At 38.9% G+C, this 12,554-nt stretch overlaps 1 protein-coding gene across 1 annotated transcript in view; it reads left to right on the top strand.

The window, feature by feature from the left end:
• The window catches only part of gucy2c (guanylate cyclase 2C), a 33,647-nt gene extending 28,928 nt beyond the window's left edge, over positions 1-4,719 (top strand). The window contains exons 24-27 of the mRNA XM_038309196.1: positions 1,787-1,885; positions 1,999-2,093; positions 2,187-2,263; positions 2,350-4,719. Coding sequence (XP_038165124.1) covers positions 1,787-1,885; positions 1,999-2,093; positions 2,187-2,263; positions 2,350-2,557 — 479 coding nt within the window. The 3' untranslated portion in view covers positions 2,558-4,719. The remainder of the gene's footprint in view (positions 1-1,786; positions 1,886-1,998; positions 2,094-2,186; positions 2,264-2,349) is intronic.
• Positions 4,720-12,554: the final 7,835 nt, after the last annotated feature.

Genomic DNA, 12,554 nt, shown 5'->3' with positions numbered 1-12,554 from the left:
TTGAAGCCTCAGGACTCCTATTATGTGGCTTAATATAATAGTCCAGTGATAGGCTTTGATGAAAGCAGTTAAAGGTGAATGAAGGATCTAATTTGGGATGTTCTATTCACAGCTGGCTTATCAACGTATCTCCACTGTAATTGATTCTATAAAAAGCTGAAGATAATACCATTTGACAGACATAAAAATTATTGTAGCAACAAAAATATGATTCCCAAACATGTATTAAGCTAATGCCTGGCACACACCAGATGATCAACTAAAGGAGGCGTTCTTGTGAAAAACATTTGCTGCTTTGTTCTCTGTTATAAAACACTTTCTCTGTTTTTCTGCTTCATATGTTATTGTGCTGTCAGTACTTAGAGTTTTTTTTTTCTTTCCATTATTTAAAGTTCCTCATTCACTTAGGCCAAAAAACAGAGGCTCTAAAGTTTTTCAAATCATTATAAGAATGTCCGGTTTGTATTATGGATATTAGATTAATATAATGCTTTGGTTTCCTCTCTGGGAAGTTGCTGACATCTGCTGGCTGAATATAACATGTTTTATAATCACAACCGGAATGAGTATAAGAAGAAATTAGCAAAATGTCTCATTATATAATCCAGCAGAAAAACACAGATATAGCTGCAACTAATCCAACAGAATGTGCTCCTGAGATTAGTTGATTATCTTCATATAATATATTGACTATTACAAGTTAATAGACGTTGCTGAATGAGCTTTAAATTCGTCATATCTTCCTCAAATTTAAACATTTTGAATGACTGAGATTCTTTGTAGAAAAAATGTGATAGACCATATAGGCACTTCTTCCAGATCTGGATTTTTTTACATTCCAATCTGGATAATGAAGAAAAACACTAAATAAAAAGAAAAGAAGCAGCGTTGATGGAGGGATAAGTCCACGATTCAACGGTCCTGGGTTTGAATCCCAGCCTGTTGACCTTTGCTGGATGTTTTCCCCCTCTATCTTTATTTGTTCAAATAACGCTCATTAATGCAAAAAAACAAAAACAAACAAATAAGACACCTTGGAATTATAAAGTGTCCAGAAGTAACGTTTAAAAACACTTAAAGGTATAATGGAGGATTTTTGCAAATTTTTGAAAAGACACGCCGTCTCCACTTAAAAAAAAAAAAAAAAAAAAAAAAAAAAAGAAGCCTGAGGGAACACCTATTAAACACGTCTGTTTAACAGTACAAGCTTACTTTGCAAAAGAAGATTTGCAATTTTTCCGCTATGTCAGACTCACCATCGGTAAGTGAAAATGGGGATGAGCACGTAGGACGGCCTTACGTAAACATATCACCAGGATGATATACTGTACAATTAGGAGGACCATTTATTATGATGATCCATCTAAAAAAATCACATCCTCCACTATACCTTTTAAAAGATGAAATAATGATTGGAAATGAGTGACTGAACAATGAGAAACAGTTGAAATCCAAATGCAGGTGCAGTTGGCTGATGATTTTTGCAGTTAGGAGAGCTGGAACCAAGGTGAATCTAAAAGTAAGGAGCGTCTGACCCACCTGCTGGGGCCTCTCTTCCTTTCCTAGGCTGCTTTCTGTCATTAGGCCCTAGAGTGTTTCTGTGTTTAATTCTTCACTTCTTCCCTAAGCTTCCCTAATCTTAAAACAGATTATCAGAAAATCCTACCTCTGTTTATATATCAAATCTTGGATTAGTATCATCTTAACAACTCTGAACCTTTTACCCCGCCACCACGCCTCACTGATAAGTTCAACATAAATAAATAGCTTGTTTATTTGGGTCCAGGTCCTTGTGCGGCCGGAGTGGTTGGAAATAAGATGCCTCGCTACTGTCTGTTTGGAGACACGGTAAACACGGCTTCTCGCATGGAGTCTACAGGCCTGCGTAAGACCAAACACACAAGAAAACATCCTGCATTGGAATTGCAGATTAAGCTTCCAGTTTCAGAGAGAAACAGGACTCTAAATCTGATGACAGGTTTGCTTTTTCTCTTCCAGCTCTGAGGATTCATGTGAGCCAGCCTACAATCAACATCCTGCAGAGGACAGACTGCAAGTTTGAGTATGAAAAAAGAGGCGAGACATATCTGAAGGTGAGGGGATGTTCTTCTTTTATGGTAGGTCCACAATGGGAACCAAGGATTGGATGAAAACTAGTGGCTTGTTTTGCGTTTACTAATTCACAGGGAAAAGGCAAAGAGATGACCTACTGGTTAACTGGTGTGACAGGAGGAAAACACAACCTTCCCGTCCCACCAACAGCGTGAGTCCAGTCTCATTTTAAAGTATAAAAATCATTCATAAAAGTGACAAGAATGTGATCCACAATGATCTCAATGTTTCTGTCAGGGAGAATTTCCAGCGGCTTCAACAGGAACTGGCAGACATGATCGTATCCAGTCTGGAGAAACACCGAGCTGGAAAAGAGGGCTTTGAAAAGAGGAAGACGTTGTCCACCAGAGTCCGTTGGAGAGACACTAATGGCAGCCTGCCGAAGGACAGCCCACCGGAGTACTTCCACCTGGCTGTCACCGACAATCCCGGCACGTTCCTGTAACAGCAGCACTTGAAAGACTTTAAGGACACTGTTAGGGAGTAGCTCCACTCTAACACTGTTAGGGTTCATGGTGAGATAATCTCTTCATCATTTGGGTGCTCTTTCTCACCAGGTTACTTTCCCCCACGGTTTGATTTGGTTAGAAGAGCATCAGCTTCACCTTTTTCTTGTAAGATCCTCCAAGCTGGGGGAAATATTTCACTCCAAAGACGCATTTGTAGAATACGGTTAACTATTTTTTCTGGATTGTGCCAATGCTTAGCATGCAATTCATGTTGTAATTATTCTTGAGCTTCAAGTAATCAGAGAAACTGAAGTCACTTTTCTGCAAAGAAATGTGGGAAAAGTGAAGACAGAGAATGTATTTTTATGTTTACTTTTAATATGTAATTCCTTTATGTTGCTTAGAGGAAACTCATTCATTGCAAAGTGTGACACATTATTTACCATGTAAATAACCTTTATTTGCAGTGAATGAGAGGAACTACATTTTCATGTTAATTTAAAAGCTAAACTTACAGCGGGCACAGTTCCAGTCGGATGTTTACCTAGTCTTCATTTTCATGAATGTATTTTTTTTGTAACCCCCCACAAAGCTTTTGGCATAACTCTAAAGTATGCTGAATATTCGACCACTCCTTTCAGCAGAATATGCAGATTACAGTTTAACTGGTTGATTTTTGGCTCTGATAACCAGTGGTGTAGCTGTTTATGCCCCAAGAATATGTTAAGGTGGTCCTACCGTACATCTTTCATTATTGCATGTAGGGCTGGGTAATTAATTGCATTTAAAATACAATTGCATTTTAGAAAAATGCAACTTTCAAATCGCTGAGACACTCAGGTTTGATCAAGAAACAATTTTTTTTCTCGCTTTAGCTATTTTAGTGACGGTAATAGGTTTAAAGTGGGTTTGCTTCCATGAAAAAGAAAAGAAACTTCCAGCTAGCACATAGAGATCTAAGCATGCAAATAGAAGTAAGCACATTTGCAAAATTGACAGCAATGTACTCTGGACAAGCAAGCTAGTAATGGCAAAACCATTCAGCTCTGATTGCATGGACTAAGTGTCAAAAACAGTCCCATGGCATAACGCTGCCACCACCATTCTTGACAGTAGGAATAGTGTTTCAAAGCATCACTGGAATCTCCTAAATATATTCCTTCTCATGGAGATCAAATAGGTCAATGTCTGCCTCATCTAACCATAAAGCTTTCTTTCTGGAGGGTTTTGGCTTTTCAACATTTGCATGTGGAAACCTTACAGGTAGAAAGAGTCAATCTTGGAGCACATTCTGGTGGTTGTCCCCTCAGTCTATTGATGTTAGTTTGTTTCTTTGTGGACAGGCACACATGTCTTCAAACAGTTTGCAACTCATAGCAAGCCTAAAGGTTATTGGTTTGTTGTCACCGTTCTTTAATATGGAAGCAGCAATTTAAATATTTTCCTATCCATCCTCAACCCCTTGATGCCTATTGTTGCAAATATGCGACCAACCGTATGTATCACTCATACAGCCAAAATAGCCAGTGCATTCTGCCGTTAGGAGTTATCTCACATCAGTGTGGGCCTAGGAACCTTTGGAAAGCACTTGTTTCTGGTGTGACTGGTCCCTGAAGCTGTATGTTGACCTTGACAGTTATAACGGCTGCCAGATGTTTGCAATATACCATATATCCATTTCTTTCTGCACAGTAGTCAAAGTCACCAGCTCACGTTGGCAACTAAAAGCAAAAAAAGGTTATATCTGCATGCATATAAATTTGGACATTAAGAGGTTAAAAGCTGGTTCAGTTTAACCAAACAAACCAATTTTACTGAACTCTGTCATTTCTGCCAAGAGAAGTGGTTGAATAATCAGCCAGAGTTATATTAGTAGCTTAATGATGGCTCTAAAACATATGTTGCAATGGTGCAGCTATCTGAGGGTAATTTATTCAAATATTAGTGAGGGTCTATATATATTTGAGCCTAAATGTGTAATTTTGACAATGTGTGGATTAGAGAAAATTCATACCAGAAATAATAAACTTTATCAGTTGCTTCAAAAATGAAGGCATCCAGTTTCAATTTTCCAATCTATGAAAGCATCGCAGAAACAACCAACATCACCATGACAACCATGAGGAGGGCACGAAAATGTCTGCTTTAATCTATAAATGATATAAAAATAAAAACAAAGCAACAAAATCACCCATCCACTCCAATATTACATACTGTAAAGTTAACGGAATCTCTCAAACACATTTCACGTAAACTTTTGCTATAAAAGGCCATGCGAGGCCATGTCATGGCAAAACACCGCTACCTTGGTTTTAAACCATTTGCAATGTTCTTGTGCTGATTTATATTTTGTGTTATAATAAATGTAGCAGAAAAAAAACTGTTTTATGTTGATGAATGTTTTATTCAAGCTTCAGCAGCTTGAACACTAAAATACAATTTTCAAACATTACAGCAATACAAAAAGTGATATACAGTTTAGATATTATAAAAAAAACATAAGATTAAGGCAATTAACATAAAAATGTTAATAATGTAGGAAAACACAACAGCTCTTTGCTATCAAATCCCCTAAAGCAGTGATTCCCAACCAGAGGTACTCATACTCCTAGTGGTTTGGAAGGGCATTGCAAGGGGTACATTAAAATATTTTATTAAATTTTTTTTTTTTTTTTTATTGTAAAAAAAGTAAGTTATTCTTTTTTGCAAGCAGAGGAACAGACTGGATGTAGAGAACAACCTAATATTAGCTGTTTTCCACACTGAGCTATCAGAGCTCATCAAAGCAGCTCAGGTGTCTTGATGAAAACAAAGGAAAACTAATTCAAATCCATCTGACTACATTTTTTCTTATTATTTTGTTCCCATTTTATCAAGTTTAGATGTTATTTTAAGGGTGTTACTCTAGATACAGCTTTATGATAGGATTTTATTTTGTATTTATTTCGATTCCTCACTAACTTCCAGGTAACATATTTATGTTGTTTTTTTATTTGAGATGGAAAGCATAAAAAAAGCCTAAGAATTAAATGCTTATGGTAAAAGTTTGAGTAAAAATAATTTGTATTTTATAATTACTTCGTAGTACGTTTCACTTTTGGATGATCATCAGTAATTTTGACTGAGAGGGGTACCTACTAAATGCCGGGGTGCACAAGTCAAAAAAATGTTTGGAAACGCTGCCCTAAAGCATCATATTTTACATAAATGCCCAGTGACTGTAAATAGATTTATAGTCACAGCACTGTTAGCGTACTGTACATATGTAGCCTACTCAGCTCTACACAGTTTTAGTGGTAACTAAGGCAGTGCCTCCCAGCTCTGTAGCAGGAAGTGGGACTCTGTGGTCTGCCACGCTGCTGCATGAAGGCAGCCCTTCGCTGCCATCCCTACAGCCATCCCTCGCTGCGTCAGGGCAAATGCTGAAGCCGTCCTCCCACTTGGGGTCCATCTGGGTTCCAAGGTGCAACTGATGACAGGATGAGTGTCCGTTTGCCTCTCTTTGAAGGGCCTGACCGTTTCTGTCTGAGTGGGTAGGGTGATACATGGCATTTGCTTCTGCTGTCTGAAGAGTCTCTAGTTCAGGGAGAGGATCCTCTGCAACCCAAAAATAATGATGGAGTATTTTTACATGCTACATACCGTTCTGAATGCCGGACTGCAAAAACAAACTTCAATGTATTATTTTGGAATGTATAACAAACTGTACCGAAACCATAACTGGTATACTTTTTATTTTTTTAAAAGAGAGAAAATACATTTTGTAGTTTTATTTAGCGCCTATAGTTAATCCTTAGTGGAACCAGATTTCTTATCTTGGATATCACTACCAGCTTTGCATATCTTACATTCTGTCCATTCTCTACAAAGTAGCTTAAGTCAATCACACTAGAGCGAGCGTTCATGCAGACAGGAATTTTCAAGTCATGCCAAAGATTCCTAATTACATTTGAACTGGACTTTGACTAGGACTTTTAGAACATGGCCTTGCAGCTCTGGATGTATGTTAATGGTTTTTGAAATCTCTACAGGGTTTTCCAGAGTTCCTCTTTTGTTCTTAGCTCAACCCATCTGGTCTATTCAGCTTCCATCTCTCTAGTGAAGAACAGCCTTACCATCACAGAATGATGCTACCACTTCCATGTTTCACCATGAGGATGCTGAGTTTGCAGCGTTGGTTTCTCACCACACAATGTTTTGCATGTAGGCCAAAGTAAATCAGTTTTGGTCTGTCACAAAACTTTTCTACAAAAGCAAGATTTCTGGAGTTCACCACTAGTTATTCTGTCCACAATTTCACTCCTCAGTAATGCATGACCCATTGTAACTCTGCAGCTCCTGCAAGTTACCACTTCTGAGATTCATCAATTGCTTAAGGTGTATTTCCGTGTGTTTGTAGGTTTACAGCTGTGTTTCACCATTCTGGAGATGGACTGGACAGTTCTCTCTTAATTGTTCTGGACTTGAATATTGTGGGTTTTTTCCCCTAACCCTGCTTTAAACTCCCTCTCAACTTTCTTCCTTAGCTTTCAGTTGTGTTCTTTGGTCTTCATGTTTTTTAATGACTGACGTCTCCCCAGACCAGCTCTTATTATACTGAGATTAAATAAGTGGATAAACTAAGTGGATTCTACTGTATGTACTACCTACTAGCTGCTCAGAACTCTATCTTTAGGTCAAAAAGTAAGAGGACTGAATACAAAAGCACAACTAACTTTCAGGTTCATAACATTCTTGCAGGATACCTTAAATATATATCTTTTCCCACTCCATCACCTCAGCCAAATGTTACATATACTTTACAGATGCTGAAGGGCTGAATGCATTTTTCTGCATTCCTGTTTGTCTCATGAAGAAAGCTGTTGAGCAAAAGTTTATTCAGTGAGGACAAAAGGATGCTGTATTTGATAGACTGTCTTCTATCTGCTTTCTTGCCATTTCTGGATCATTCAATTAAGCCCACAATTTTATCATACAGTGCCAGATTTGGATGTTTGTGGAATTCTGCAGCTGCTGACTAAGTCACATGAGAGACGCTTCCTTTGTACAGCTGCATTCGTTTGCCCAGATATGCAGACTTTAACCGACTTTTTGCATGCAAGATGGTCTCTCCTTGTAAAATAACTTACATATAGTGAGGGGCCCTAATTTGCCCTGCTGCAAGCAACGGATGTGTGCTGAAACCAGAATAGATGGTAAGGCAGCGCTGCTGACCCATGGGACGCCTCACCAGAACAGACTGTGGAGTTTCTACTATGATGAGCGTCACACTTCATCACCTGCCTGCTTGCCATCTTGTTTCCTCCAGTAGATTCTGAGACCGATACTTAGACCCCTCCCCCCTAGACCTGAAATAAGTTATTGAAAAATATGTGCTGCTAATTAAAAATGCTTTCTAATTTACACATCTACTACTAAAATACAAAAACATATGTATTTTCTTTACATAATTTAATGTGACACTCTCTTTTAGTAGACTTAATCCATCTTGTGCTGAGATTAAACATTTTCTTAAATAATTTTATCTGTTTATTTATTAAAATAAATTTAGGGTTTTCTGTTTATTACCTAATTAGATAAACCATTAGTATTAGAGCTTACCAGTGGCTCCACGGGATTTGGCCTGCCGTCTGAAAATGACAAACCAAAGGGTCAGAGCGAGGATGGATCCCAGGGTGACCACCATCACAGGGATCCAAATTGCCTGACTCAGCACCAACATGTCTGGTGAAACAGTTGACTTGGTGGGGCTGATCTTTGCTGTGAGTGGATCCGGGACAGTCAGGACAGGCTCTGAGGAGATCATGTCACATGTCAAGCATTTCACTTGAGAAGTACAGGATACAAAACAATAAAGGTTCAATGTGACTTACCTGTCGGTGGGTGAAGCTTACGGGTGGGTATACAGGTCTGGAGGAGGTTGTCCCATGACTTTCCGTTTGCACACTTACTATCAGCCATGCCTGCAGCAGGGTAAGAGAACTGCCGCGCTGTACTCCTGTGAACTAGTGACCGAAAAAAAAAAAAAAATCAGAGAAGGCAAATAGATGCAGGAGGGAGATGTGATGCGAGGATTTGTGAAATGAATATAGAAGTCCTAAAAGGTTTCAGTTCCTCCATTTGGTAGGAAAGAGTGAATCACCTCATGTGTCCCCTGGGGAGCAGAGACAGCATGTCGTTAAATATATCAGCCATGTTCTCCCCCTGACACATCTATAAAGAATGGTAACAGAGGCCATTGCATGCTCTGCTATTTTGTTTGTATATTTAAGGTTAACTGCAACAGATTACAGTACAATATATAAAGGATTACAAAGGATATTCATACCAAAGTAATTCTAAAGTTATTTTTTGAAAACAAAATGAAATAACCTGGAATAGTCTGCAGGATTTATTTTAGTTGCTATGGTTTTTCAGTCTCCTGGTACTTTTTTACAGTTATTTGTCTCCAATATTTCTTAATATTCTGTCCAGTGGTTATTTCTCTGCTATGAGCTTTACATCAGTCCTTTTTCCCCCTATTTCTGCCCTGCAATTAGCCATTCTTTCTTAGTTCCCTTTAGTTGACTCATCCTTCCTTACTGCTCGGTTAAGTGATGGGGTGGAGTAATCTTAAGGAAAATAGGGCAAAGTTTAGTTTCAGAGGGCTGGCTTTCCTTTGATGACTACTCTGCAGACATTTATAATTAAAACAGTAAATGAAAATGTGCTGCCCATGCACTGAGGCATTGGTCCTTGACGCAGCCATTACAGGTTCAAGTCTGTTGACCTTTTCTACATGTCTTCCTCCTCCTACTGTACTTTCAAAATTAGATGGTAGCTGTTAGATGTTAAGAATGTGGTAGTGCTACCTTTATTAGTTTAACGATGCTTGATTGCAGTTCAGAAGAGGAGAGATGTTAGACTGGAGCTCAGATAGATTCAAATTCAAAGTTTATTTGTTGCAAATAGTCACTGGGGTCTGCTCTACCACACTGTTGGTAGTTTAATATCAGTGACGTGCGGTCAGGGGAGGCAGGTGAGGCAGTGCCTCACCAGCCATCATGGAAAGAAAGAAAATATATAATCATAAAGTAATTTAAATTGTTATATTCATCCGGTGGTTTGTACTAAAAAATATTCATTTTTCATGTAGCTTCACCAATTTCGATTTTTATTTGTTCAAAATCGCTGAATTTTCTTATTTTCCCATTCAAATGCTTGGAAGCGATGCCGGTGAGGCAGCAGCGAGCTCTGCCTCACCTTGGATTGCGCAACCCCTGGCTCTGCGCTGGCTGCAAAGCGGAGAGAGCATGTTGCTGTACGGCGTCAATAAAATGGTTTAAACAAATGTAATATGTGAACTTATTTCTAATAATTTGGCTTATGTATATAATGTACAGAGCTTTTTGTCACCAACTGTGTTTGTGTAACGTGTTTCGTGTAATGAGCGATTATAAACGGCAGAGAACAAGTTCGAGGTGAGGCAGGCAGTTCTCTTGCCTCATGGCAGGGGGTGCTCAAGAGACTGAAAACATAAGGCAGGAACAGGACGGATCAAGGAAGGCTTTCTTCCCTGGCAGTGATCTCCATTGAGACAGAGAGACTTTTAAAACTGAAGGAAGATAAGGAGGACTTCTATTCATTTATAAGTAAAGGTAAGACAGTAATAACATTTATTTTGTTTTGTTTTTTAAGGAAATGTGTGTTTTGTGAGCTACAGTTTGTATGTGTAAGGATGCAGAAGTGAAACATAACCTGTAAACTGCTGTCAATCTATGCATCTATTTGCAAATCTGATTCTGATGACGTCAGTGCCTCACCAGCTATGAACCTCACCGCACGTCACTGTTTAATATCCCTGACTAGTGGAGAACTGAATAAATGAGTTATTTCCACATTGATTCATCTGCTCAGATGTGTATTGATTTAATGCACCGTATAAGCACATGCAGAATCATAAACACATCCATAAAGTTATTTTCCAAAGTACACATCCTCAACAGAGCATGGATTCAGTTCAGAAGTTACCACATTTCTTAACTCAACCTGTTTTTTTGTAGAATACAAAACATCTGTAGCGACCGTAGCATTAGATTGGGTTAGTATTTTGAACCTTGTCTTACAAGATAGTATGCAAGTATAAGCAGCATTGTGATCACCATCAGTAAAACTCTGTAAGACAGTAAATGTTAGTTTATTAGAAACTCATGGCTGAAGATGGGAGAATCGAATAAATGAGGTATGGCACCTTCTTTCCTCTGGAGGTGCATTGTCTGATGAAAACATGCAGTGTTCTTCACTAAGGCTCACTAGCACTGGACTGATGTCACAACACCTACTGAAAAACAAATTATACATTAACATATTAAACCCAGCTAATAAGAACACACAGTAACTGAAACAACATTCAAATGTTTGGGGTAGTTAACATAAAGTGTGACTACACTTCTGATTTATTACAAACACATTTCAGACTAGCAAAGCTGGTTACCCTCCAGTCTCTGAGATGCCCTGCAGCTGGATTCGAATCTCCGCCCATTGTGTTTCTGGATGGAGTTTTTATGTTCTTCTTGCATGTTGGTTCTCTCCAGGTACTCCAGCTTCCTCCCAAAATGTATCCCCTGCATTATTGTCTGTGCTTTGTATGTGTGTGATGCCCTGTAATGGAGAGTGTGGCGCCACCAGGGGAAGGCCACGGGTGTCCACAGCCGACCTGTGCAATACCCTGGACACCCCATTCCACCCCACTCACCAGTGTAAATTGTATTAATATCAGTTAGCATTTCATCCCATTATGCACAGCCAGCAACGTACTGTAACATTAAAAATCACACAATAAACCAAGATATAAGTAGGGGTTTACGTAACTCTTTATGATTTTTACAGGCAGGTTTACCACAATAGTAGATTCAAACCCTGAAATGATGGCTTTCAGTTTCAGTGTGCCACCCCAAGATTTTTAGTGGCCCCATCTTGCCCCCCTATGAAACATTTCTGGTGGCGCCACTGAATGGAGAGGCCCAATGACCACTGGAGATTGGCAACATCATGAGTCTAAAAGGATAAATAGATTCAGAAATTGGACGGATGGAGGGAATTTCTGACTGAATGGAGGTAATGTTTTGGCTGAACTAGTTCCTCCTATCAGTCAACTGGCTTCTGGGTTCTCATTATGTTTCTACTAGGCACACGAATAAAGAATGAAGAACTTCGAGTTTCTAGAAGCAAAGCAAGTAGGGCTGGAGTAGCAGTCAAGAGGGATTATCTGGGACTGGCTGGGAGTCCCACTGGTCTTCCATACCAGCAGCAGAAAGACTGGGTTGCTGGTGAGAAAAACAAAAAAATGGAGGAAAGCAGATGGAGGAAAAAAAACTTGGTCCCACATAAGCAGGTAGTAGGCAAACATTATGAAGTTATAATATAAAGTAAAGGAAGAAAGGTTCTCACTAAAATAAAGGAGAGAAAATATATACAGTATATTTAAAAAACATTTTTTTTAACCTTTCAAAGTAAAAAAGGTGAGATCTTACAAAGGATTAAAACAAAAATCTCATGAAGTAAAACCTTACAAAATAAAACGTATTTTAACAAATTATTTTTCAACCAGAAGAGATTCACACACAAAGAAAAGTAGCAGTTAGGGAGATTTATTGATGTATCTGACAGTTCTTTGGCACTCAGACCTGGCAGAAGACGCGTAAGCTGGAAATGGATCTTCCAGAATGGTGGGTTGAGGAAAAGGAGGACTTGAAGGTGACTGGTTGGAGAAGAGGCACATGACGCATCACCTGCAGGTGATGCTGGGTGAGCCTACCTGTTTAAATTTGCATCCAAAGTTCATGACAGCTAAAACCAGCAGCATATATTGTCAGACAAAGTAGTGTTGGATTTGAAAGAATCTGTAAATGAAATTCCCAAGCAGACCTTCGGCTTAGATTTTATTTTTAAATGATACGCTGGAAAAATCAGCCATATTAGATTCAATAGACTGAACAGGCAGCATGGTATTTC

The sequence above is a fragment of the Cyprinodon tularosa genome, unplaced genomic scaffold (assembly GCF_016077235.1).
Source record: "Cyprinodon tularosa strain WSP-4 unplaced genomic scaffold, ASM1607723v1 ctg118, whole genome shotgun sequence".
In the NCBI taxonomy this organism is placed as follows: domain Eukaryota; kingdom Metazoa; phylum Chordata; class Actinopteri; order Cyprinodontiformes; family Cyprinodontidae; genus Cyprinodon; species Cyprinodon tularosa.
Note: the sequence above shows the minus strand (reverse complement) of the source record. Positions and strands in the feature narration are given on the sequence as shown.